Source organism: Vipera ursinii (genome assembly GCF_947247035.1).
Source record: "Vipera ursinii genome assembly, chromosome: 2".
In the NCBI taxonomy this organism is placed as follows: domain Eukaryota; kingdom Metazoa; phylum Chordata; class Lepidosauria; order Squamata; family Viperidae; genus Vipera; species Vipera ursinii.
Genome location: NC_139513.1, coordinates 24,247,043 through 24,275,027, shown reverse-complemented (window position 1 = coordinate 24,275,027; position 27,985 = coordinate 24,247,043). Strand labels below are relative to the sequence as shown.

General features: G+C 42.5%; 2 protein-coding genes across 6 annotated transcripts in view; one reads left to right on the top strand and one right to left on the bottom strand.

Annotated features, from left to right (window-relative positions):
• Positions 1-31: 31 nt before the first annotated feature.
• On the top strand, positions 32-27,478 carry PPP1R11 (protein phosphatase 1 regulatory inhibitor subunit 11). 4 transcript variants are annotated; one of them, XR_014491691.1, is made up of 6 exons: positions 32-358; positions 3,250-3,358; positions 4,844-5,219; positions 15,328-15,512; positions 26,205-26,356; positions 27,395-27,478. XR_014491691.1 is itself a non-coding variant. In XM_083356109.1 (3 exons), the coding sequence occupies exons 1-3, from the start codon at positions 293-295 to the stop codon at positions 5,065-5,067; spliced, it is 399 nt and encodes a 132-aa protein (XP_083212235.1). In that variant the 5' UTR covers positions 32-292; the 3' UTR covers positions 5,068-5,881. The 4 variants fall into 4 exon arrangements, 1 of the variants encoding a protein (XP_083212235.1); XR_014491690.1 differs by lacking the exon at positions 15,328-15,512; XR_014491692.1 differs by lacking the exons at positions 15,328-15,512; positions 26,205-26,356; positions 27,395-27,478 and adding an exon at positions 5,826-5,881 and having other exon boundaries at positions 4,844-5,723.
• Positions 15,309-27,985, bottom strand: part of RNF39 (ring finger protein 39) — a 30,916-nt gene continuing 18,239 nt past the window's right edge. The window contains exons 2-4 of one of the 2 annotated variants that reach the window (XM_083356108.1): positions 27,599-27,624; positions 26,137-26,246; positions 15,309-15,545 (exon numbers count right to left, since the gene is read on the bottom strand). In XM_083356108.1, the coding sequence (XP_083212234.1) occupies positions 26,180-26,246; positions 27,599-27,624 (93 nt within the window). In that variant the 3' untranslated portion in view covers positions 15,309-15,545; positions 26,137-26,179. Of the gene's footprint in view, positions 15,546-25,543; positions 26,247-27,598; positions 27,625-27,985 lie in introns of those variants that run through there. The other variant, XM_083356107.1, reaches the window with a different exon arrangement.

The window sequence follows — 27,985 nt, the reverse complement described above, 5'->3', positions numbered from 1 at the left end:
CTCGCTTTCCTTTGGGGCACACCGGAAGTGAGTCTGGAATCTCCACGGGGATCGCTTAAGGCAACGCACATGCACCGGAAGTAGGAAGTAGGGGTTGGAAATCGACCGCCGCTGCTCCTGCTTGTGAGGTAGAGGCGGCGACTCCAGCGGGAGGGGTGGGCGCTGCGGCTGAACAGGCGCCGGGAGGTGAGGCTTGAGGAGGGCTCCGTCGAGCCCTGGATCGGGGCTCGAACGGAGATTCTTCCTTCCCGCAAGCAGCTCCATCGCAGACGGGCTCCCGCCTTGCCGCAGCATGGCCGAGTCCACTTCTAAAATGAGACCGACCACGACCGTCACCGAGACGGAGGTGACTGAGCCGGTGAGGAGAGGGCCGGGTGGGGTGGGGGGGTGGGTTGGGGTGCAGCCGGCGGCATGGCAACCGTGATGACGATAGAGAGGGAAGAGCCCCGCCCGCGGAACGTCGGCGCCTGTGGTTGTCGTGGCAACCACGAAGCGGGGAGAGGGGAAACTTCGGCGGTGGCGAGAAGGGCCGCGCGGCTGCGGCGCGAGCTGGCCCGGGATGGAAGGGAAGGGTTGCCATAACTTGGCGGCCAGTGGCTCTAAGGAGCGGAGGGCAGGCCTTTTGCCAGGTACTGATTCGCTGAGCGGAAGGGCTTCTCTCCGAGTCGGAAGAACGTCTGGAGCAGGGGTCTTCAAACTTGGCCCTTTTATGACTTGTGGACTTCAACTCCCAGAATTCCTCAGCCAGGCACGCTGATTGAGGAATTCTGGGAATTGAAGTCCACAAGTCATAAAAGGGCCAAGTTTGAAGACTCCTGATCTGGAGGGTGGGAGGAATGCTGAGGCTGCCCTAACACCTTGCTGCAGTGGGAAGCAGGACCTGGTCAATATAAGTCCATGTGTCAACTGAACCCGACCCGGTTTGAACCTTTTAATTGAGTCGGCATAATGGAGTAGATTTGGAAATAAAAGAGACTTCTGTCTCAGAATACAATCGCCTGGAATTTGGCAGATTATCACATAAATGATAATGTGACCATCATCATCATCATCAGAAGAAGAAGAAGAAGAAGAAGTTGGAAGGGACCGTAATAATAATAATAATAATAATAATAATAATAATAATAATAATAATAATGAAGAAGAAGAAGAAGTTGGAAGGGACCTTGGAGGTCATCTAGTCCAACCCCCTGCTCAGGCAGGAAACCCTATACCATTTCAGAAAAATGGCTATCCAGTCTCTTCTTAAAAACTTCCAGTGTTGGAGCATTCACCACTTCTGGAGGTAGGTTGTTCCACTGGTTAGTTGTTCTAACTGTCAGGAAGTGAAGAGAGGAATTCTGGGAGATGAAGTCCACAGGTCTTAAAAGTTACCAAAGTTGAGAAATAGCAATAGCACTTAGACTTATATATTTATCGCTTCAGAGTGCTTTACAGGCCCCACTGTAAAGCAGTTTACAGTGTTAGCATTTCTCCCCCACCCCACCCACCATCTGGGTCCTTATTTTGCCGACCTTGGGGAAGATGGAAGGCTGCTGTAGGAAGAAAAGTCTCCATCATGGTTCCTCCAAGCGGGGAATAAACATGGCAACTGCTTTGGGGAGAAGGTTGTAGTTTATTGCAGAGGAAAGGCAGACAGAAAGATGGATCCAACAGGAAAAGAAGAGCTGAGCACATGTGGGTAGTGGGTTTTTATACCCCCTGGACTCTATTGTCTGGAGTTATTTCCTGTTCCAAGCTTTGTATTTCCTTTGTCACGTATTCTGTCCTGAGCCTAGGTGTGCCACTCTAGGATTCTTGCTGGTTGTCTGTCCAAGCCCACCTCCCTGGGGCAGGGGTATGTAGATTTTAGAAGTCTTCTTAGCTTCAACCTTCCTGAATGGTTTACATCTGCATTTCTATAGAGTTGGTTTCCGCTTGGGGGAGGGAGACTTGGGGCTATTAAGGAAACCTGGGCATGCTTTTCTGTCTCTTTAAGATCCTTTTAGGAAATATATTTTCCTGCCCTTTTAATATTTCCTTCTCTGGGGAGCTGACTTCCCACACTGCTTTGAATGCTTCAAAAGCCAAGATAGCATCTGCGCTAAAGGCACTGAAAATGAATCGGATTGATTTGAAGTTCTCTGATTCAGAGAACCGTTTGATCAAAGTGTTGTTCATAGAAACAAATTCCAGTATAAACTTAATCCAGAGATTCAGCTGAACCCCTTATGAACTGAATCTCCAAAAAGGGCGTGTGTATAGGCATATTGATCAGAAGCTAGACCTGTGGTGATATCCAGTAGTGTTGCTTGTGCAATCTAAATTATTTTTGGGGTGTACCTATTGTCTTTTTTTTTTACAATTATCAACTGTCTTCACAGACATTATTTATTTGAATTTTACTTCTACCTTGGATATTACAAGGGGCTGAGAGAATTTGGCTCGTGATCACCTAGGGCTAGGCCACTTACAATATTGTTTCAGTTGCAGAAGGTCCTTGACTTACAACCGGTCGCTTATTGAATAAAGTTACGACAGACCTACTTTGGGCTTATTTACGGTCATTTACAGCGTCACACAGTCATGTGATAATGGTTTCACTGAAAACCAGCACTTCCTCTCTTTTTTTTCTCCTTTTGGCAAAACTGTGCCCACAGCGAACCATGGATGATTTTGTAGATTGTTGCTGAGTGTATCATATCAAGTATACCATTTAAATTTTCTCTATTTTAAGATGCTTTCTGATAGGGAAGAAACGTGCTAGACACTCTGATGTGATTATTAATGGATATAGTATTAAAGTACTACATTGTCTTGCAGCAGTGCTGCCCGTTTAAATGTTCTTCTGCTAGTGCTCTTCATAAAACCTAAGAGCTCTTATGTAGAATTCAATTAAGCCTTGGGTTCTCTATCAATATCTATGGACAGCTCATATTTCTGCTCCAGAACCCATTAAAATATAAAATGTAATTGTCTCGATATATAATGAAAGGCTTCTTTGTTTTGTCTCCATGGGCAAGATAATGGCATAAGATATTGTGGTATAGGAGGGATTTGATCCAAAAAGCGGCAGCAATTAAACTTTGAAGTTGTCTTCAGAACTGTCTGGAGTTGTCTTTACTGGCAAAAATAAAAAGGTTCTTCCTCAGGTACGGAGCTATGTAGAAAGTATTTCCCAGAATTGAAAATCGAGCTGTTGTAATATTGAATGAGAAATTCCTTGATTATCTATAAATCAAACCCTCTTTTCTTCTGCCTTCTTCCCAGGAAAATCGTAGTCTCACTATCAAATTAAGAAAACGAAAGCCATCCAAGAAGGTGGAATGGTCAAGTGACACAGTGGACAACGAACACTTGGGGCGGAGATCTTCCAAATGTGAGCACTGCCCTTCTCTACCATTGTTTCCTAAAATACTTCTCCCTTACTTGTATTTCTCCTGATGTGCGTGCATCATCCAGGATGCACTAATTGAGGGTAACTCATTTTTTACATTGTTTTAATCCACCCCTTTCTTCAGAGATGTGTACATGTAGATTGTTGGCTTTAGGGTTACTCTCAAGTGTTCTTAAGGGCCATATGACTCTTCTTTAGACTGGTCATCTTCTACCATACAATATCAGAACATAAGCATAGGTAATGAGATCCAATTCCACAGTATACTGACAAAACTGGTGGAAATAGGGGAAACATTTCTGGTAAAATAGGTGGAGTCCTGTATCATCATGTATGCTGGCCCATACATACTCCATCGGTCCACTTGCTATAATGGACATGCTCCATGGTTGTTTCTTGATAATATTTAGAATATAATCTTTAAACTTCAATTGGAAATGATAAGCTTTGGGGACACAGGTTGCTTATGGCATTGTAACTTGGAGAGGATACTAATTGCCTCAACCATAGGTACTTAGCAGTACTTATTGGAAATTGATGAGAAGGCAACTTGAGATGATCACAGTAGAATAGAGATATTACTATAACAAAAAGTGAATCAACTGGAGAGATGCTCTTTGTCCTATTTCTAATTACTCCCTGCGGTTCCCTGGCCAAATAAATGAGCAGCAAGAAGAATTGCTACATAATTCAAACATCATGTAGAGTCTTTACTTTTCCTTGATGGGTTGGGTATAAAGAGGCTAAGAACTTGCTGTATCTCTACTATCCTGGCACCCAGATGTATCAATAAAGTGAATTATTTGCTTCTGGCTATCCTGATCTGATCCCTATAGATTCATATGGGCAGTGCTTTTTTTGTATAAGAAAAAGGTGCCGGAACTCACACATGTCATACAGCCCGCCTTGCCTACCTTACAAGGTTCCATCCAAAAAAGGTGCCGGAACTCCGTTCTGAGCGTTCTATGAGAAAAAAAGCCCTGCATATGGGATAGAGAGAAATGTTCTGAGTTTGAAAAGGTCTGCATAGTCTTTCATTTTCTAAAAAGTGAAAATTGTGAACAAGTGACTATTCCTTTGTCTCCTCTTCCATTGCTCTAACTGCTAGTGAATTCTTGTATTTTTGTGCTTATCTCTCTCGTGTTTTCCTCCTTTCTTTCTTTCTTTCCTTCCTTTTGTTCTTCCTTCTTCACTGTCTTCCTTTGATTCCTTATCTTCATGCACCCAATATTTCCGCTTCATATATTTCACTCATTTTGCATTTTATTAAACGCTGTCCCATGCCATTTCAACGCTCACTTTCCTCCTCCTTCACAATCTTCTCATTTCTCTTTATTCTCCCTCTTTTCTTTTTTCTTTTTTTTTGTTCCATTTTTTTTATGTCCTCGATGTATTGCCTCTGAGTCCTTTTTACCTTCCCTTTTTTTTTGGCCATTCCTCTCCACTTCTTCCCTTTTCTCAACACAGGCTGCTGCATCTATGAGAAACCCCGGGCTTTTGATGAGAGCTCAACAGAAAGTGAAGATGAGGACGACGAAGGCTGCGGCAATGCCCACTGCATCCGAGGCCACAAGAAAGGCCAGCGGGGGAAGGCACAGTCTAAAGCGGGAGATGGTGCTGGTCCAAAGGAGAACAACTCCAAGAAGGTGGAGCTACCTGACCAAAACCACGCAGGGGCGATGCAGCACTGAACCGTACTGGGCCATGGGGCAATGAAGGAGTTCCTCCACTCTCCCCCAACGAAGGACTGACACTGCCCCAAATGAGGCGAAGGATGAAAAGGAAGGGGAGGCCTATACATCCAATTCTCAGCTGTCTTGTGCTGGTGCTGCCTTGACTGTGGGTAAAGGGGAGGGAGGGAAGGGAGGGCACGCACACCCAGCTCCATGCCTGTCTTGTGTCAGTGCTGCTACTGTTGTCTCTATCCATCTGTGGCTGGTGAGTCTGTCTGGTGCCACCCATCCTCACCCTGCCCAACGAGGAATGTATTGGCAGGACCTTCTTGGGTGCTGTGGCTGATTTCCCCACCCCCCTGCATCTTAATTAAATATTTGTTATCAGTGATGAATGTGATGGGGAGTGGGGTCTGCTTTGAGAAGAGCAGTGAGAGAGCTTCAGCCAAGATCCTTTCTCCTTCCCCTTGTCTCCCTCAGTATCTCTGCTTTCTTCCTTTATTGCAAGCCCCTTGGTCTTTTTTCAGCCCCGTGTCAGAAACCTACAATCCACCTGGTTAATCCTTGCTTGTATTCTTCTTGTGCGCTTGAACCTGCATCACTGTCGGCTCCACTGCCTCCCGCTTGCAGGCTCACTCACGCAAAATCACTGCTGACGTAAAGCTGCCTTAAAGGTGCAGTCATCAGATCCCTCCACCCTCTTAGGCTCCTAGTTCCTGGAAGGGGGTAGGTTCCACCTCCTCAGTGATAACACGACAATCTTCACTTGTTTTCAGGTATCTTCTTAAAAGGACATGTTTCCCCTGTGATGTTTTCTTTTAAAAAAAATAAATTCTTACAAACGTCTGTAAGAATTCTTAGTAGTGGGAATGAAAGGAATGGAGAGGGTGCAAAGGACGCGGGAGATGGTTGGAAACTACTGATTTGGGACTGAGAGGAACTTGAAAGATGTCAAAGAGGTGAATGTTGTATGCAAAGGCACGGGCTGATGTATGGACTCAAAGAGAAAAAGGAAGTTGGGCCCAGTCTTTATGATTGATAAAATCCCCATGATCACCTTGCACAATCCCTGTATGTTCTATTCCTTGGGCAAACGTTCCTATTAAATAAGACCTTTCCTAAAACCACACGGGACTCAGCAGGAGCCTGAGGTACGGGACCTTTTCTTGCACTGCATGAACATTTAATTACTCTGGCTACCTGTGGTTTTATGTGGGAGAAGAGACAATTGTACACTCTCAAAATCTTTCTCTTTCCTCCGTGTGTTTATCTTAGCACCCTGCTGATTAAAAAAAAATTACATTCCACAAGAAATGCTCACAGCAGTGTAACCTTTTGGACGGGCAAGCAGACTTGGGCTCACTTTAGTGAGCCTTAGGGCAGGTACGTTTCTCAGCAGCCACGATGCCTGAAGAACTACCTCTTTCAGAGGTTAAAGTTGGAAGGTGCGTGATCATTCTCAGTGGAAACCTTTAAAATATGAAACCAAGGGATACAAGTCTTGCCCCTTAGTGAGGCTTAACCCTGTTAATTTTTCATCACTTATTTGCTGAAGTGGGTTCTTGCTTAGGGAGAAATCTATGCAGGAAAGTTTGGGCTTCGGAGATGCCTGTTGTATTTTGTGTTCTCACTAGAGGAAAGTTGGATTGCAAAATAACAGAAGAAGGCTGGACCTCCTGGCATTTTGAGATAAGCCTCATACTTAGCCACTATTTTTAGGCAAGTTGCATGGCACAATATGATAAACACTGTGGTTGATTGAGCTTATGGACTTCATTAGGTGCCCTTTGCTTTTCCCCCCTCTACAATACAAACTTTTGAGTAAACTACAGGTGTACAAATCTGGGCAGGTTCTATAAGCTTGTATAGTATTATTGTCTTTTTTTTCCACCAAAGAAGTAAGATATGTGTCTGTTTGCTCATAACCAGCTGACAAAACAGATTACGCCTCTGTGACTGCCGTATTTCAAAGCTAACATGTTGTAAAACAGGACATTGGATGGAAGAGTTGGGTGGACTGGCCCAGCAAACACAAGAAATTGCTTATAAAATGCTATAAAATATTTTTTACAGGAAAGCACACATTGGGTGAAATGATTGGGAGGTTATTTAGACAGCTTCTTGTTGGCCTTGTTGGAAAATGTTCATATTTTGAAAGCATTAAAATTTAAAGTATAGATTCATACATTTGAACTAAAGCCTTGGCTTCCTGGATCCCTACAGCAGCCTAAGAAAATTGGCTCTGCGTTTAATCAACACCACCATCTCAAGGTCGTGCACGACGGAGGGCCAAATTTTGCATGTGACAGATTTGTATCATTCTTACATACAGCAATTTAATTCTAGTTCATTGAATAAAAGTCATGCTTGGCAGATAAACAAGCTGCCTACATATTTCTGAGGATGGTGGCCTTAACATTAAATAGCATAATAGAAATTACATGCATAACGTTGGGGAAATTTGGTATGCATTAACGCTAGGAGACCAGAAATTCAATCAAAGAACTTCTTCACCCTCCCAAGTTATAAACCTCCTTGCACTTTCAATTTCATCAACTTAAGATTTTGCTTGAAACTTTTTGAGAGTTAGGATTTTTCCTGGTTTAAAACACTCCTGAAATAGCTCTAATCTAAATAAAGTACATTGCCATAAATGGCCAAACTAAAAGTCACTGGTTATTTGGGTCAACCATTGTTTGGATGATTTTGCTACAACTGTCCCTGTTGTTATGAACTGCCGGGTGTTGTTTTGAAAAGCTGTGCCATCTTGTCAAGCTCTTGCATCTCGAAGTGCCGAGCCTATGCCAAAATTGTGGTCTGAACACTTTAAGTTGTATGGGTTTTGCTGGTTAATATGTCTGATTTATGTTCGTTTGGAATGTTTGGAACTGTGGGAAAGCTGCCTTGAGCTTCTTGGAGAAGCAGGATATAAATATATACTGAAGAATAAAATGTCTGTTCGATGAATAAGATATGAAGTTCTTAAATGGATGTCCCTCAGAATATAGGAAAATGACTGATGTGCTGTATCTTGATCTGGTAACTAAGGTTTTAAACCTTTTTCTAAGAGGGGTGGGGGATCTGAGCAGCACCTGGTCCCACAGAATGACGGATTACAAGGTCCCTGTGTTTCTGAGAAGTCATCAGCAATCTAGCAGAAGATTCTTCTCTTATCCTGTTCTAGCAGTACTGCAGATGTTCCTATTTTAAGTATATGTGCATTTCAGCCAGGAAAAAGTTAGTTTATTTTTCCCATCCCACAAGACATTGGGGAAAAGAAATGTGTAGTTCACTGCATGCCACAAATTTTTTTTTACGTACAAACCTCTAAAAGCAAACACCTCTAGCAGCATCAGTGAAAAAGATACACCTTGTTATTTTTATAGACCAAAAGGGGGAGCAAGGTCACCAAGCAAGCATAGTTCTAAAGAAGAATTTTACAAACAGGTGGAGAGTATAAAGTTATAAATTGCTGGAATGACTGTATTAAACACGAGTCTGTTAAGTAATTCATAGTATTTTGGTTCCTTCATAGCCAAAGCAAAATCAGAGAAGTCACAGTATGGCTTAACACCTTGTGTTGGCCTCTCTAGAGACTTATCAGTTAATATAGTTATTTATCATTTCCAGGATCAGAAAGGGCACAGACCTGAACATTAATAATTGGAGACCACACGTCCTGCTTGAAACCTTCTTAAAACACGTGTTTTCTAAGAAAGAAAGTTGGGCTGGATAATTTTTATTGTGCTGTTGTGTTTTTATAACGTGGCTCCCCAGTTCCTGGGGGCAACCTTGGTTTTGGATCTGGTGCAGCTTATAAACAACTCTGTGCATTTCGCACTTGAAGAATCTGAATGGTAATATAAATTCTGCCTGAAGTATAAAAGTCTGTTTTGCATAATTGATTCTACAGTGGCTGATTTGTCTTAACTCTGGGATTAGTCATGTAGAAAAGCAAAAGCTACGCAATCACACGTGACTCTTGTTTTGAACAAAACGTAGTTTCAGCAGTGATCCAGTATATGTTGCCATGAAGCCACTCAGTCTTAGCTTGGCAGGTTGTGCTTTTCTCTCTTCCTTTTTCTGGTGTTTCACAGGGAAGCATTATCATAACAGCAGATGGATGTCAGCTGCTCTTTACATATGGCATTCCAGAATGGCAGGACAAGGGCATTTAACTCAAAATGCTGTAGAGCAGGGGTGTCAAACTCATTTTTACTGAGGGCCGCATCAGCATTGCGGTTGCCCTCGGGGCCGGGTGGGCATGGCCTACTGGGTGGACGTGGCTAGAGTGGGTGTGACCTACTGGGTGGGCATGGCCAGCTCTACATCGTTCGCATCAAGGGTGCCTATGGGGGCCTGGGCAGGAGTGGGAGAGATCTGAGGGTCTCTGGCAGAAGGAGGGTCTCTGGGCCAGGGCCAAGGCAGTGGGGGCCATTCCCTCACTGTTTCCAGGATGGCTTCGTGGGCCACATGAAACCACTTTGCGGGCCGGATCCGGTGCCCGGGCCTTGTGTTTGACATGTCTGCTGTAGAGAATTCATAGCTCAATGCTACCCAGCCTCTCTTCTGCCAGATCATTGCTATCCATCAGGTGGAGGCGAGGGAGCCAATTGTAATGGATATCAACCTCATCATACGGAAGACCAAAATCACAAAGACTCGCTTGTCATTTCTTTTCTCATATTAGCAACTCACCTAGGTGATACACAAGCTTAAAACTATATTCTAAGAGGTAAATCCCACTAAATTACAAATGCAAATTTTGAGGCGCACATGGAAAAAAAAATTGGCTGCCGATGAGGCCTGGACATCCAGCTAGGTGGAGAACCAGCCATTGGCAAAAGGTCTCCAAATTCTGTGAGAAAAGTAGGGTTGCAGGCTGTCCCTATGTTTCTGTTCACTGCTTAGGCACCTTTCAAAGTTGGTGCTGGGGTGCCCCTTTCTACTTAAACCGGGCTTCTTCCTACGACTTTAAGCTGAACTTGCAGACATTTACCAGCTAATCCCTCCCCTTCCTGTATCACACAAATCCTTGGCTGAAGTTAAAATGATAAACGATGAGGCTCCTGCATTTGCTCAAATTGCAGAACCAAGATGAATGGTAGTGCAGTGCAAGAGAATTGGTGGTGTGTGTGGGGGGGCGGGGTGTGTGTGTGTGTGTGTGTGTGTGTGTGTGTGTGTGTGTGTAATCATTCAAAACACCCTACTTTGAATCTGTTCTCTTTGAGCAGGTGCAGGCACAGAACGCTAGCATGCCTGTTATTTATGGCTGTCGGATACAGGAACAAAGATTAAAAAGAAATAATTAAAAACTGGGATGAACACTTTCCTGTTAAGACTTCAAAAGGTTTAGCAGCCCTTCTCCCGCTTCTTTTTTCCTCCCATGTCCTTAATAGGGTGCTCTGCTCGGCTCCAGGCGAATTCCTTTTTATTTTCCTATCTTTTCTTAATAAGTGCTGTAACAGCTACAAAACTACTGCTGAGGTTTTAACCTGTCTAGATAATATAAGAATCTACCATTTTCCCCCACTGGTTTTCTAGATTAGGCTAATCCTAACTGACCAGCAAAACTCTTAGCCTTTCTGTTTCACTGCTGCCATTTGATGGTTATCCGGATTCCTGCCTCCCAAATACGCTAGTACAGACAGTCCTTGACTTATGACTTGTCATTTTGCTAAAAAAAATAATATATGACCTAGGTTTGAAATTGCAGCACCTACCCCCCCCCCCCCCCCTGCATGGTCACACTACCTCACTCTGGGCACTCAGCAACCTGGTTGCATGTGCAGTTGTTTGCAATGTCCCGAGGTGATGTGAACGTGTTTTGTGATGGTTTCGCTGAAATTTACTTGCCACTTTTTGGCAAAAACCAGCCCATAGTGAACCACTGGTTCACTTAACCACGTTGTTTGCTTAATGGCCACCGCAAAAATTTTAAAATCGAAACAGTCGAAGCAATGACCCTAATGTTTGACTGTCACGACTTTACAACTGTGATAGGCAGGTTCCATTAAAGTCATCACTCGAGGACAACTTGTAATATTTTAGAAACAGAGCTGCTGTTTAAAGTGATGAGAGCCCCCACCCCCACCCCTTGAAATGGGAGGAAAAGAAGCAGCTGTCGTTTCAAGAGAAATCTTCAGTGTTTTTGCACAAGTGACGCCTTTGCATTCTCCAAGCAGCCTCGACGCCAACATTGGATGGAAACTGGCTGTAATCAGGTTGTCATCTGCCTTATAATATATCATTCCGGCATGCTGAGGCAGAGAGAGACCACGCTCATGTAGGAACAATTAAATAGGTATTTTGAACAGGCCCCAACTTCTGGGATGTATTTCAATCTAGGCTTTGCCTGAAGGGGCCTTTAGCAATGCATTATAATTGGAGGAGAAGGTGAATTTGTTACAGGAGGTTTTCTACTTGTTTCACCTCCCCCCCCCCACACACACACACTTGAAAGTGATTTAAGGTCAAGGCTCCCTGAAGTTGAGCTCATTTCCTGTTGACTCCATGGGTGCATTCATGTCGTTTTTCTTGGCATGTGCTTGGAATGGCTTTTTTTTGTTGTTCTTCCTGAATGTGGTTTTACCTCTCGGTTTAGCCTCTAGCCCTGGGGTTTCTAGTGGTCTCTCTCATCCAAGTATTCACCTGGCCTGACCCTGCTGATCTTTCTTGGGTTAGCCAAGGTTGATTAAGTGCTGCCACTATCTGGCTGTGCTTTCCCATATTTAGCAGATCACATCTCCCATAAATATCAGGCATTTGCTTCTGTGGACCAACCCCTCCACAAACGTGCATAAATCCAGCTGGCTAAACAGTTGTTCTCTAAATGTCCAACTTAACCCCTCTCCCCTGTATGTTTACACATTCCAGATGCCAATGGCAAATCAGATAAAATATATTGACTGGCTCCACACATTCTATTAAACCATATTCTCCTTTAATGAAGATTTCTTAAATATGATACAAATGACTAGGTTCATGGCATTGAGCCAGTCACACCAACCGCATTCTGGCTTGGCTCAACTGCAGAATTACAAGTGAATTGAAACAATTCCATATTTACATACCGTTTCCCTGAAAGTAAGGCCTACCCAGAAAATAAGCCCTAACTTAATTTTGGGGTGGTGGGCCTAATATAAGCCCAACCCCAAAAATAAGCCCTATTTTTGGGGTGAGGCACACACTTAAAAATCAAGCTAGGGCAGGGGTGGAGGTGTGGATCTACCCGTGCGCTCCACATCCACTCACCTTGCAGCCAGGCTTCTCCTCGCCGGCACCCTTCTTCTGAGGCGTCTTCTGCAGCCAGGCCTGCATTTCTCAGTCAGGCCTGCATTTCTGGAAAGGCCACTGTAGCCTAGAACCGAGCCATGGATTGAATCCATAGCTTGAATCCATAGCCATGGATTGAATCCATAGCTTGGTGCTCGGCTGCAGAGGCCTTCCAGAAAGGCCTAACTGCAAAATGCAAATAGCTGCAGAATGAAACTGCTTCTTCAGCTACAGAAGTGGGCCAGCTGGGCAGGGCTGTCAGTGCAGGAGGTGAGTAAAAAAGACACCACCACCCCGAAAATAAGACCTGATGCCTTTTGGGGAGGCAAAAAAAAAAAAGACCTGGTCTTGTTTTCGGGGAAACACGGGTAGCTCTGTAGAATAAACACCTGCGTTATTTATTTCTTCATTTCTGTAGCTGTTAAAAAATGATTTATCAGCTTTCAAGAAGAACTCGTGTGTGTTGAATTACAGCAGGGATCTTCAAACTTGGCCCCTTTATGACTTGTGGACTTCAACTCCCAGAATTCCTCAGCCAGCATGTCTGGTTGAGGAATTCTGGGAGTTGAAGTCCACAAGTCATAAAAGGGCCAAGTTTGAAGTCCCCTGAACTACAGCATCCTTTCCTAAAGGAATTGTGAAAAAGTTTTCTTAGCTGCTACTAGAAATACCAGGGGTGGCGATGAAGGAAAAAACAGTGTCTGCACAATCAGAGAAAGCCCTCTTCTTTTCCAGCCCCATTTTTGTAACCTAGTCCCGATTTCCATTTTTACTATTGGTAGTCCTCAACATACGACCACAATGGGACTGGAACCTCTCACTAAGCAAATTTTTCTGTCCTTTTTTGCTGCAATCCTTAAGCGGATCACCCAGTGGTTAAGCAAACCAGGCTTCCCCCATTGACGTTGCTCATTGGAAGCCAATTAGAAAAACCACAAATGGCAGTCATAGGATCCCAGGACACTGCAACCATCATAACTGGTGGCCAAGTACCAACATTTTGATCCTGTGACTGTGGGGACGCTACAACGTAAGTGCAAGGACTGTTTGTCAGTCACTTTTTTCAGCACTGTTTTTATCTTCAAACGGTCACTAAACAAATGGTTGTAAGTTCAAGGACTACTTAGATTCTGTTGCTATTAGAAAAGCAGGAGCACTACAAAGATGGCAACGTTTCTAGTCAGTGTTTTGGATTTCTGACCTGTATTGTTCTGCAGATTGATTTATTCTCCCCATTTCTACTGTGCACAGTCTAGACTCTAGACTCTAGAGCAGGGGTCTTCAAACTTGGTCCTTTTATGACTTGTGGACTTCAATTCCCAGAATTCCTCAGCCAGCTTGCCTGGCTGAGGAATTCTGGGAGTTGAAGTCCACAAATCATAAAAGGGCTAAGTTTGAAGACCCTTGCTCTAGAGCCTCTTGATGGCTTGTATCAAGTATTGTATGTCCTTCACAGTTGATATTGGGCAGGAGGGGGGGAGAGGCAAATCATTTAAATGCTGCCCAAGGATTGACTCCAGAGCTTACACTTGAAGTTATTATTATTGAAAATTCCAATACAACACCTCCTGCAAGAAGATGCCCCAATTGCTTTGGCGGTCAGCCTTTTGATTTGCTCTAGGTTTTACATTCAAGTCCAGTGCCATGAAGGACCCGAATACATTTACAATCAAGCACAAATTAAAAATCACTCTATTACAGATAAAATAAAAACAATCCAGTGTTAACTATGTGATGGTAGTGCAGTCTCCTCCTCCTTCGTGCACGTGCGTACCATTCAGTAGGGGAACGAGAAATCTTGTTAATTCGTTTAAAAAAAATTTTTTTAAAAGGCAAACAAAGGTAGAACACTCCAGAGGTTTTCCCATAAGCAGGCTCTGGCTCAACTTTGTAAGAACTGGTTGACATTAGTGACATTTCTTTCCCCTCAAGTCCTAACGTTTTCACCTGTTGGTGGTTTAAGGAATGATTGTACAGTGATTTTTCAGCAAAATTTGATTTCATGCCAAAAATGCTCTCATTTTTGCTGCTCCTCGGTGATCGGCATAGAACGGGTTTGTGAATGGTACTCAGTATTTGTTCTTGTTTGTTGAACGAGGCCACTGAAGCCTGGTTTGCACATTCTGCTAAGCAACAAACAATCCAGGTTACCCCTTTATCCACACTGTGGTGTCCTTGGTGTACTAAAGAAAAGAACAACTCGCCTCCTGGAGGTGTGGGTGCTCAGTGGCTGGAGGTTTTCAAGAAAAGATTGGGCAGCCATTTGGACGGGATAGTACAAAGTCTCCTGCCTTGAGTAGGGTTAGAAAACCTCCAAGGTCCCTTCCGACTCTTTGATTCCATGAATGCAGAAGGTAGAAAGAGAGTTCCCATCAGGAAAGAAGATGAAGGAAAGTGACCAGTGAAATGAATTCTGGGAGTGAAATGGTAGACAACTAACTCAAGAAGCTCCAGCCCAGGAGCCTCAACTTTGGCCCGGGAGACTTTATAAAAGATCTTCTTCCTGCCTTGTGCTAGAGAAGGTGAAAGAAATATTGCCCACAATATTCTGCCAGTTTACAGGAAAATTACATACTTTACCACCTTTTGCTGACTGGGACTGCTCCTGGTAGCTGTGACAGTGATGCCAGGCAGGTTTGTTGAAATGGCATTGTACACCTTTCTGTGTTTTGCAGGATTGCAGCTCCAGTGCCCTGGTTGCCCATCCTTACCTGAGATCCGTTTCCCCTCTCTGGGTTAATTTTCAGTCTAGATTCAGCAGCAACCTTAAAACAAAAACCCACCAGCTTCTTTCTGTCACGTCACCCATATCTAGTGACGCCTGGAGGAGGCAGAGGGGGATTTTTCCAGAGTGCTGGCTAGAACTCCCAAGTCTTGGCCTTAAAAAAGTAAAGGCTTTTTCTCTAAGTGAACCCATCCCAAAATCTGGTCTGCTCAGTTATGGGTGGGACTTCTTCTGAAGTAGAGGCAACTTCAATCCTGAAATTTGGTTCTACTGTTCAGGTTCTGTTGAAGAGGATATGAAGAAATGAAGTCCGGAGGTTTCCAGGCATCTGCAAAGGACTTTTTTTTTCTCAATGTGTCCAGAATTCAGGACTGGCAGCAACGTTAACTTCTCCATCCCTTCCATGCAGTGGGTTTTGGAAACCAGAGACGGTCATTTGGAAGAGCTCTGGTTGAATATTCAGGTGAAAATGGGTGGTGAAGGTTCCAAACCTTAGCTATGGAGAGGGGAAAAAATAAAGTATAAGTCGGAAAGAATGGAGACAGCAACATTCCCATTATTGCTTTGTGCCAATGTCTCAGTGGGGGAATCAGAGGCTGTTTGTAGGAGAGGTTGCCCTTTGGCATGTAAGCTGATGATATGACGCATTCATACCACGCTAACCTGCATTTGTATCTAGGTGAAGCTCGGTTAGTGTTAACCTCGTTTTGTTTTTTAGTAGCTGAGTGTTATGGTTCAATATATTATGCTGTTGTGATATCACTTGGCGTTCACAGGATTGACAGCCACTCCCCAGCCAAAGAAATACACATTTCACATGTCTCAAGCAGAACCCCCCTCAGAGGTGCTGGCCAATTTATCACATAGCCAAATAATTTCCCCATAATTTCTCCCTATCCACGTGGAAAAGTTTTTGTCCTTTTTGGAACTTGTAAACAATGTTCTAACTGAAAAAGGCAAACTAGGAGCTGTGAGCTGAAATGGAGACATGGGAGAAAGACAATTCAAAACCACTCTCTCATTAAAACGGGAATTTGTAGGAAGAAAGATTTTCCAGGTGCTATAACAAATTGACATAGAGGAAATACCTCTTCAAAAATCATCCTTTCTGTAGAGAAGTAAAAAAACAACAACAAAACCCTAAAATTGTGCTTACTTTGTTTTTCTGTTTACTTAAATTTATTTAATCTATTGTTTCTGGTATCTACTGTCTCTATACAAGCTCAATCACTATGTGTTTTTATTCAACTTGGAATCTTTTTTCATCAGTTTTATTTATTCATGCCACTTGGCTTACATGCTGCTCCAATCATTCACTGATTGTGACAGGCTACATTCCAATCATGTGTAAACAAGGTTAAAATAACAAATGATAAGAATAAATAATATAAGTAATAAAATATTCTTATGGCAAAGAGTCATGACGTGTGTGTTCCTCTTAGATCATTTTTCCTCAAAGGCCTGTTGAAATAGCCAAGATTTAATAGCTTTTGTGTATGAACAAATACAATCGTCCTATATTTTGATTTTCTTCATCACTGAATGCTTTGTGAGTAAGTACTCAAGGTTAAAAAGCAATGCGTACTTTCTCTCTTTTTCTTTTTAAAATAAAGTTTTATTCATTTTGAGATTAGTCTTATCTCCTCAAACAAAGAAAAGGAAGCTTGGTGTTTCTAGCTCCAACCTCATTGTTACACTTTTCCCATTTCCCCCCCACTTTCTGTCAACTGTGAGGCCCTATTTCTCTCACATACTGGTAGTCCTCATTTAGCAACTGCAGTTAAGTGAAACCACAATTGTGCTAGTGATGTTACTTGAGCTTTCCTATTCCTTTACAGACCTGTAAAGGAATGGTTGTATAGTTACATTGTCATCGCCATCTTAGCTGCAAGGAATAGAATAGAATAGAATAGAATAGAATAGAATAGAATAGAATAGAATAGAATAGAATAGAATAGAATAGAATAGAATAGAATAGAATAGAATAGAATAATAGAATAGAATATAATAGAATAGAATAATAGAATAGAATAGAATAGAATAGAATAGAATAGAATAGAATAGAATAGGAGAATAGAATAGAATAGAATAGAATAGAATAGAATAGAATAGAATAGAATAGAATAACCTTGGAGGTCTTCCAGTCCAGCCCATGCTCAGGCAGGAGAACCTATGCCATCTCAGGTGATTGTCCATGCTTTTCTTAAAAAATCTCCAGTGATGGAGCGCCCACGATTTCTTGGAGTAAGCTGTTCCACTGGTTGATTGTCCTCGCTATCAGGAAGTTTCTCCTTAGATCCAGGTTGCTTCTCTCCTTGATCAGTTTCCAACTATTGTTTCTCATCCTTCCCTCTGGTGCTCTGGTGAACAACCTGACCCCCCTGCCTTGTGGCAGCCCCTCAGATACTGAAACACTTCTATAATGCCTCCCCTATTTCTTCTTTTCTTTAGACTAGTTCAATTTGTTCATTAAACCAGGACTACCTGTATTGGACAATCATTTGTCTCAAATAGTATAGGCCAGGGTTTCCTGCTTGAGCAGGAGGTTGGGCTAGAACATCTCCAAGGACCCTTCCAACTCTGTTATTCTGTATAAGAAGGACAGGGGGGGTGCAAGGTCCTGCCTTCTGTAGAAGATAAGTAATAGAGGCAAGAACCTCTGATTTGCCCATCAAAGCAGGTGGAGGTAGAGTTTATAGACCCAGAAGATCTCTAGAAGATGAGAGATGGGTCCTCCAACATTTCAACCTATGGATCCAGCTCTGCTCCCATGTGTCCAAACTCAGTACCTTGTTTAATTCATCAAGCAATTAATTCAGTAAATGACTTGTAAGGGTGCAGTCTTTGGAAGCATTCAATAAATCTTGTTTATCAATATTTCCAGTTTCCACAAAAGACAGGATTCCTAACTGCACATTTTTTTTAAAGCAGGACACTACAGATTTTAGTTTTGCTTGTTAAATAAAACAGATTAGGCGGGCGATGATGTGAAATCTTTCTGCTGGAGACCTGGAGAACACTTTTTTCCAGTTGAGAGATTCCTAACCACATCATTTTTTACAAATAGCTGTGCTACCTGGAGCTGGTGGAGTTATGATCTAAGGACTCAAAACTATTGTTGATAATATTGAGTTACACAGATGAAGAGCTTGGCAGGACACCAAGCACTTCCTATATACTATGCTGTCCAAAACTGTAAAAGAAAACCCTTCCAGAATGAGTTCACATTTTGTTGTTGTTAGCTGCAAAGTCGTGTCCGACCCATCGCGACTCTATGGACAACATTCCTCCAGGCCTTCCTGTCCTCTACTATCTTCTGGAGTCCATTTAAGCTCACGCCTACTGCTTCAGTGACTCCATCCAGCCACCTCATTCTCTGTCGTCCCCTTCTTCTATTGCCCTCGATCTTTCCCAGCATTAGGCTTTTCTCCAGTGAGTCCTTCCTTCTCATTAGGTGGCCAAAGTATTTGAGTTTTAGCTTCAGGATCTGGCCTTCTAAAGAGCAGTCGGGATTGATCTCCTCTAGGACTGACCGGTTTGATCGCTTTGCAGTCCAAGGTACTCGCAGGAGTCTTCTCCAGCACCATAGTTCAAAGGCCTCAATTCTTTGGCGCTCAGCCTTTCTTATGGTCCAACTTTCACTGCCATACATTGCAACTGGGAAGACCATAGCCTTGACTATACGCACTTTTGTTGACAGGGTGATGTCTCTGCTTTTTAGTGTGCTGTCTAGATTTGCCATGGCTTTCCTCCCCAGGAGCAAGCGTCTTTTAATTTCCTGGCTACAGTCCCCATCTGCAGTGATCTTGGAGCCCAGGAAAATAAAATCTGTCACTACCTCCATTTCTTCCCCATCTATTTGCCAGGAATTGAGAGGGCCAGATGCCATGATCTTGGTTTTCTTAATGTTAAGTTTCAACCCAGGTTTTGCACTCTCCTTCTTCACCCGCAACAAGAGGCTCTTTAGTTCTTCTTCACTTTCTGCCATTAGAGTGGTATCATCTGCGTATCTTAGGTTGTTGATATTTCTTCCGGCAATCTTAATTCCAACTTTTGATTCATCTAGCCCTGCCTTTCTCATGATGTGCTCTGCATATAAGTTAAATAGGCAGGGCGACAGTATACAGCCTTGCCGGACTCCTTTCCCAATTTTGAACCAATCAGTGGTTCCATGTCCAGTTCTCACTGTTGCTTCTTGACCCGCATATAGGTTTCTCAAGAGACAAATAAGATGGTCTGGTACTCCCATCTCTTTAAGAACTTGCCACAGTTTGTTATGATCCACACAATCAAAGGCTTTAGCATAGTCAATGAAGCAGAAGTAGATGTTTTTCTGGAATTCCCTAGCTTTCTCCATGATCCAGCGTATGTTGGCAATTTGATCTCTAGTTCCTCTGCCTCTTCGAAATCCTGCCTGTACTTCTGGTAGTTCTCGATCCACATACTGCTGAAGTCTAGCTTGTAGGATTTTAAGCATGACTTTACTAGCATGAGAAATGAGTGCAATGGTGCGATAGTTTGAACATTCTTTGGCACTGCCTTTCTTTGGAATTGGAATGTAAACTGATCTTTTCCAATCCTGTGGCCACTGTTGAGTTTTCCAAATTTGCTGGCAAATTGAGTGTAGCACTTTTACTGCATTGTCTTTTAAGATTTTGAATAGCTCAGCTGGAATACTGTCACCTCCACTAGCTTTGTTGTTGGTCAGCTTTTCTAAGGCCCACTTCACTTCACATTCTAGGATGTCTGGCTCGAGGTCACTGACCACCTCATTGTGATTATCTGGGACGTTAAGCTCATTCTTGTATAGTTCTTCTGTGTAATTTTGCCACCTCTTCTTAATCTCTTCTGCCTCTGTTAGGTCCCTGCCATTTTGGTCCCTTATCATGCCCATTTTTGCATTAAATGTTCCCTTCATCTCTCCAATTTTCTTGAAAAGATCTCTGGTCCTCCCTATTCTATTGTTTTCTTCTATTTCTTTGCACTGTTCATTTAAGAAGGCATTCTTATCTCTTCTAGCTATTCTCTGGAATTCTGCATTCAATTGGGCATATCTATGTTTTTCTCCCTTGCCTTTCGCTTCCCTCCTTTCCTCAGCTATTTGCAAAGCTTCCTAAGACAGCCATTTTGCTTTCTTGCATTTCTTTTTCTTTGGGATGGTTTTGGTTGCTACCTGTTGTACAATGTCGCGAACCTCTGTCCATAGTTCTTCAGGCACTCTGTCTATCAGATCTAATTCCTTAAATCTATTTGTCACCTCTACTGTATATTCAACAGGGATATGATTCAATTCATACCTGAGTGGCCTAGTGCTTTTCCCTACTTTCTTCAGTTTAAGCCTAAACTTTGCAAGGAGAAGCTCATGGTCTGAGCCACAGTCAGCTCCTGGTCTTGTTTTTACTGACTGTATAGAGCTTCTCCATCTTTGGCTGCAGAGCATATAGTCAATCTGATTTCTGTGTTGACCGTCTGGTGATGTCCATGTGTAGAGCCGTCTCTTGGGTTGTTGGAAAAGAGTGTTTGCTATGACCATCGTATTCTCTTGACAAAATTCTATCACCCTGTGCCCTGCTTCATTTTGTACTCCAAGGCCAAACTTGCCTGTTATTCCAGTTATCTTTTGGCTTCCTACTTTAGCATTCCAATCCCCCATGATGATAAGGACATCATTTTTGGGTGTTAGTTCTATAAGGTGCTGTAGGGCTTCATAGAACCGGTCAATTTCTTCCTCTTCAGCACTGGTGGTTGGGGCATAGACTTGCACTACTGTGATATTGAATGGTTTGCCTTGGATTCGAACTGAGATCATTCTGTCATTTTGAGGATTGTATCCCAGTATTGCTTTTCCTACTCTTTTATTGACTATGAAGGCTACTCCATTTCTTCTGAGGGATTCTTGCCCGCAGTAGTATACCTGATGGTCATCTGAATTAAATTCACCCATTCCTGTCCATTTTAGTTCGCTGATACCTAAGATGTCGATGTTCAGTCTTGTCATCTCTTGTTTGACCACGTCCAACTTTCCTTGATTCATGGATCTTACATTCCAGGTTCCTATGGAGAAAAAATCTTTACAGCATCGGACTTTCCTTTCACCACCAGACACATCCACAGCTGAGCGTCCTTTCGGCTTTGGCCCAGTCGCTTCATTCTTTCTGGCGCTACTAGTACTAGCCCTCTGCTCTTCCCCAGTAGCATATTGGACGCCTTCCGACCTGAGGGGCTCATCTTCCAGCGTCATATCGTTTTGCCTTTTGGTACTGTCCATAGGGTTTTCATGGCAAAGATACTGGAGTGGTTTGCCATTTCCTTCTCCAGTGGATCACGTTTTGTCAGAACTCTCTGCTATGACCTGTCCGTCTTGGGTGGCCCTGCACGGCATAGCTCATAGCTTCATTGAATTACGCAAGCCCCTTCGCCACAACAAGGCAGTAATCCATGAAGGGGTGAGTTCACATATCGCTAAGCAATTACGTGGATTTTTTTTAAATCACTGGATACAATGGTATGTGAGAATGACCTTGGAAGACAGGAGAAAGAACCACTATCTAGACAACAAACAATGTCTGAATTTGAAGGAGAGGTAGGGATGAGAAGGCATCTCAGAAGGGACCATCCCTTTTCAGGAGAAAAGTGAGAGAGGAGAGAGGTACTTTGAGATTTGCAAGCTTCTGTGACTATAACTTTACAATAAAGGCAGTGTTAATACTCATGGTTGGTATTTCCTGTCTGAACCATCCCAAAGGAGTGGCATCACTTTTGCAAATCTCAAAGTACCTCTTCCTTCCCTTACTTTTATTTTCTCTAAAACCTAGGGAAGGTCCACCCCCACTCTTCCTTTGGATTCAGATTTTATTTGAGGGGTCGTTGATGCTTAGAGAGCAACAAAGACCCCTCATTTCAACCCTGAGCTACAAATATTCTCCTATTTTATAGGTATCAGATTTGATTTATCAGACCACTGTCTAGGCTGCAATTCTTCCTCCTGTCTCCCACAGTCATTTTCACATTATGTTTAGTACAATGTATGAATGTAGCCGTTACAACTTGTAAGCTACAATGTATGCCTTGCTTGTTGTGTCAAATATTTATTAAACCATAAGCAAATTATAGCTTATATATATGTGATGCATGAATCAGTTCTAACCTGGCATAAGAATCACCCAACTGTAGAGTATTTTACACATTGCAAATAAGCTGTACGTAGAATGTGTTAAACCATAAATCACTATGTGCAAACCACAATAGCTGAGCTCACACCTCACGCTTAGCCAGCCCCAACAAGCCACACAATATCTTGGCGCAATGTGTGAATCCTGCCCAGTGACAGTAATAGGCCATTGACTTTGGATGCAGACAATTCCAGATTCCGCCTCTTGAAACTGTTTCTAGAAAAATCCCATGTGATGGGAAAATGATATTTTCAGAGTCATCTGAACCATGAGATGGGCAGAAAATAAATTAGATATATTAGATAGATAGGTAGATAGATAGATAGATAGATAGATAGATAGATAGATAGATAGATAGATAGATAGATAGATAGATAGATTTGTTGTTGTTGTTAGCTGCGAAGTCGTGTCCGACCCATCGCGACCCTATGGACAACATTCCTCCAGGCCTTCCTGTCCTCTACCATCTTCTGGAGTCCATTTAAGCTCACGCCTACTGCTTCAGTGACTCCATCCAGCCACCTCATTCTCTGTTGTCCCCTTCTTCTATTGCCCTCGATCTTTCCCAGCATTAGGCTCTTCTCCAGTGAGTCCTTCCTTCTCATTAGGTGGCCAAAGTATTTGAGTTTCAACTTCAGGATCTGGCCTTCTAAAGAGCAGTCAGGGTTGATCTCCTCTAGGACTGACCGGTTTGATCGCCTTGCAGTCCAAGGGACTCGCAGGAGTCTTCTCCAGCACCATAGTTCAAAGGCCTCAATTCTTTGGCGCTCAGCCTTTCTTATGGTCCAGCTTTCACTGCCATACATTGCAACTGGGAAAACCATAGCCTTGACTATACGCACTTTTGTTGACAGGGTGATGTCTCTGCTTTTTAGTGTGCTGTCTAGATTTGCCATGGCTTTCCTCCCCAGGAGCAAGCGTCTTTTAATTTCCTGGCTACAGTCCCCATCTGCAGTGATCTTGGAGCCCAGGAAAATAAAATCTGTCACTACCTCCATTTCTTCCCCATCTATTTGCCAGGAATTGAGAGGGCCAGATGCCATGATCTTGGTTTTCTTAATGTTAAGGTTCAACCCAAGTTTTGCACTCTCCTTCTTCACCTGCAACAAGAGGCTCTTTAGTTCTTCTTCACTTTCTGCCATTAGAGTGGTATCATCTGCGTATCTTAGGTTGTTGATATTTCTTCCGGCAATCTTAATTCCAACTTTTGATTCATCTAGCCCTGCCTTTCTCATGATGTGCTCTGCATATAAGTTAAATAGGCAGGGCGACAGTATACAGCCTTGCCGGACTCCTTTCCCAATTTTGAACCAATCAGTGGTTCCATGTCCAGTTCTCACTGTTGCTTCTTGACCTGCATATAGGTTTCTCAAGAGACAAATAAGATGGTCTGGTACTCCCATCTCTTTAAGAACTTGCCACAGTTTGTTATGATCCACACAATCAAAGGATTTAGCATAGTCAATGAAGCAGAAGTAGATGTTTTTCTGGAACTCCCTAGCTTTCTCCATGATCCAGCGTATGTTGGCAATTTGATCTCTAGTTCCTCTGCCTCTTCGAAATCCTGCGTGTACTTCTGTTAGTTCTCAATCCACATACTGCTGAAGTCTAGCTTGTAGGATTTCAAACATGACTTTACTAGCATGAGAAATGAGTGCAATGGTGCGATAGTTTGAACATTCTTTGGCACTGCCTTTCTTTGGAATTGGAATGTAAACTGATCTTTTCCAATCCTGTGGCCACTGTTGAGTTTTCCAAATTTGCTGGCAAATTGAGTGTAGCACTTTTACTGCATTGTCTTTTAAGATTTTGAATAGCTCAGCTGGAATACTGTCACCTCCACTAGCTTTGTTGTTGCTCAGCTTGTCTAAGGCCCACTTCACTTCACATTCTAGGATGTCTGGCTCGAGGTCACTGACCACCTCATTGTGATTATCTGGGACGTTAAGCTCATTCTTGTATAGTTCTTCTGTGTAATTTTGCCACCTCTTCTTAATCTCTTCTGCCTCTGTTAGGTCCCTGCCATTTTGGTCTTTATCATGCCCATTTTTGCATTAAATGTTCCCTTCATCTCTCCAATTTTCTTGAAAAGATCTCTGGTCCTCCCTATTCTATTGTTTTCTTCTATTTCTTTGCACTGTTCATTTAAGAAGGCATTCTTATCTCTTCTAGCTATTCTCTGGAATTCTGCATTCAATTGGGCATATCTATGTTTTTCTCCCTTGCCTTTCGCTTCCCTCCTTTCCTCAGCTATTTGCAAAGCTTCCTCAGACAGCCATTTTGCTTTTTTGCATTTCTTTTTCTTTGGGATGGTTTTGGTTGCTACCTGTTGTACAATGTCGCGAACCTCTGTCCATAGTTCTTCAGGCACTCTGTCTATCAGATCTAATTCCTTAAATCTATTTGTCACCTCTACTGTATATTCAACAGGGATATGATTTAATTCATACCTGAGTGGCCTAGTGCTTTTCCCTACTTTCTTCAGTTTAAGCCTAAACTTTGCAAGGAGAAGCTCATGGTCTGAGCCACAGTCAGCTCCTGGTCTTGTTTTTACTGACTGTATAGAGCTTCTCCATCTTTGGCTGCAGAGCATATAGTCAATCTGATTTCTGTGTTGACCGTCTGGTGATGTCCATGTGTAGAGCCGTCTCTTGGGTTGTTGGAAAAGAGTGTTTGCTATGACCATTGTATTCTCTTGACAAAATTCTATCAGCCTGTGCCCTGCTTCATTTTGTACTCCAAGGCCAAACTTGCCTGTTATTCCAGTTATCTTTTGGCTTCCTACTTTAGCATTCCAATCCCCCATGATGATAAGGACATCATTTTTGGGTGTTAGTTCTATGAGGTGCTGTAGGGCTTCATAGAACCGGTCAATTTCATCCTCTTCAGCACTGGTGGTTGGGGCATAGACTTGCACTACTGTGATATTGAATGGTTTGCCTTGGATTCGAACTGAGATCATTCTGTCATTTTGAGGATTGTATCCCAGTATTGCTTTTCCTACTCTTTTATTGACTATGAAGGCTACTCCATTTCTTCTGAGGGATTCTTGCCCGCAGTAGTATACCTGATGGTCATCTGAATTAAATTCACCCATTCCTGTCCATTTTAGTTCGCTGATACCTAAGATGTCGATGTTCAGTCTTGTCATCTCTTGTTTGACCACGTCCAGCTTGCCTTGATTCATGGATCTTACATTCCAGGTTCCTATGGAGAAAAAATCTTTACAGCATCGGACTTTCCTTTCACCACCAGACACATCCACAGCTGAGCGTCCTTTCGGCTTTGGCCCAGTCGCTTCATTCTTTCTGGCGCTACTAGTACTAGCCCTCTGCTCTTCCCCAGTAGCATATTGGACGCCTTCCGACCTGAGGGGCTCATCTTCCAGCATCATATCGTTTTGCCTTTTGGTACTGTCCATAGGGTTTTCATGGCAAAGATACTGGAGTGGTTTGCCATTTCCTTCTCCAGTGGATCACGTTTTGTCAGAACTCTCGGCTATGACCTGTCCGTCTTGGGTGGCCCTGCACGGCATAGCTCATAGCTTCATTGAATTACGCAAGCCCCTTCGCCACGACAAGGCAGTAATCCATGAAGGGGAGATAGATAGATAGATAGATAGATAGATAGATAGATAGATAGATAGATAGATAGATAGATAGATGATAGATAGATGATAGATAGAGTAGATAAAAAGAAATAAAGAAATAAAGATAGAAGATAGATAAATAGATACATATAGATAGAAGATAGATAGAAAGATAGATGATAAATAAATAGGTAGGTAGGTAGGTAGGTAGGCAGGCAGGCAGACAGGCAGACAGAAAGTCAAGACAGACAGACAACTTAGCAGGACCCTATGGGATGCATGCATCAGCCCCCAGTCCTGCACCTTGAGCTAGAAAAAAGTCTGACCTGGTATAAAGCAGCTTTGTTTGTTCTTTCTGCATTGCTTTCACTATTCTGGCCTTGCTTCTTTCCAGCCATCAGTCTTCGGGCAGGAGGATTTTGCCAAGTCACCATAACTACATAAGAAATCATGGACCAATTCAGAGACAGCAACATTACTTGCATTCAAAATGGCGGTGCCTGCTGTATGAATGGCTGCACTGGGTTTGGCATTCTCCACTGAAAGGTATCTTCAGAAAACTCACACAAAATCTCTGGGAGGGTGTGTAAATCCTGTTCTAAGGGTAACTCTTTTTATGAACATAAATGAGAATTATTATTTTTTAGAAAGCGTCCTAGAGATTCATGTAATACTGACTTAAAATGCTCACCATTTGGGAAGTATGAATAAGTGTAGTATGCGTAATACAAAATAATTTTAAATTTAAATTCACAGAAACTGAAGGAAACAAGAGCCGGTTTTAACACTTTAAGCCTAGAAAATAACAGTGGTGGAAACTCCTTGTGGCCACTTCTTCACAATTAATTTGTAAATGCCACAGGGTCATCCAGCCATCCTTATGGCAAGATTTAAAAAACCACCTTCATTACTTATTATTATTATTATAAAATCTTTTATTCATAAAACATGAAACTCAGTCAACTGAACACTCAAATTGACTGGCACTAATGGTTGACATGGGTTGCTGCCAGCATCCTAGGTACAGTATATTATTATTATTATTATTATTATTATTATTATTATTATTATTATTATTATTATTATTTTCAAAAATTCCATTTCTATATTGAACAGTGTGTTGTCTAGGTATACAAGTATTAGAATATAAAAATCTTGCTTATCTTTGCTATGTTCTTGGCCATTTCTTTATTTAAGAAGCTCATCTACTCTTATTCCTAAATAAGAACATAAGGATTTCACAACAGTCTTTTAACCACACATGATGCTTCATTTTAGTTCTGTCCCACAATTCCACTGAGGCTGTGACTGCCATAAAATCTTAAACCATAGACAACCCTACACAATCATGCGTATACAACATGATTGCAGCCACAATTTAGGCTAACATTGTATGAATCTGCAAGTTCCTGAAGACCTGGCTATACCATCAGACTTGTCAGAAGGGGTCCCAGAGGACAAGGGAGACCTTGCAATGATTTCCTGTCTGTGGCTAATTTTATTTCTTGGTCTTGTGCTTTTCACAGTTTTTAATAATGGCTGTTTTGATGTATTTATTGGTTTTCTTTTTTTAATTACCTCTAGAACACCATACAGAGTCATGCTCTTGTGAGATGAGTGGCTGTACAAATATGAAAAATCAATAAAATAAATGAATCCATCTGGTGAGATCCATGTTTTCCCTTCATACATCACAGACCAACTATATAAATTCGGGGGTGGGAGGGGAGTGAGCCTGATTGCTGCTTTTATCAGTTTTTTTCCCCAAAAGAAGAGAGTGTGACTCACCAGCTGCAGAATTCTCTGAAGCTTTCCTAGGAAGAGACAGGGAAGGAAGATAGCATTAGACAGGTACGTAAAGAGGATTATTTTTGCACACCTGTTGATGAAGTGAGGCAAAGGCAAATATAGAGCTCACGGGCAGATTTTCTTTGGTTGACAGCAACTTTGAAATGTTCTTGAATATTAGTAGCTCGGGTTGGTAGTTGGGATGTTGGTTTGATCTCCAAGCTTGACTGTCAGAGCATGCACAGTCTTATTGTGCTGAGGTAACCCAGGAGTAAACATAGTAAACAGTGGTCTATATTAAATGGTGGTTTATCTTACACTATCTACCATATCATATACCAGGAACACTATACATACATGTGTTAATAGAGCAGTCTCCAACACACA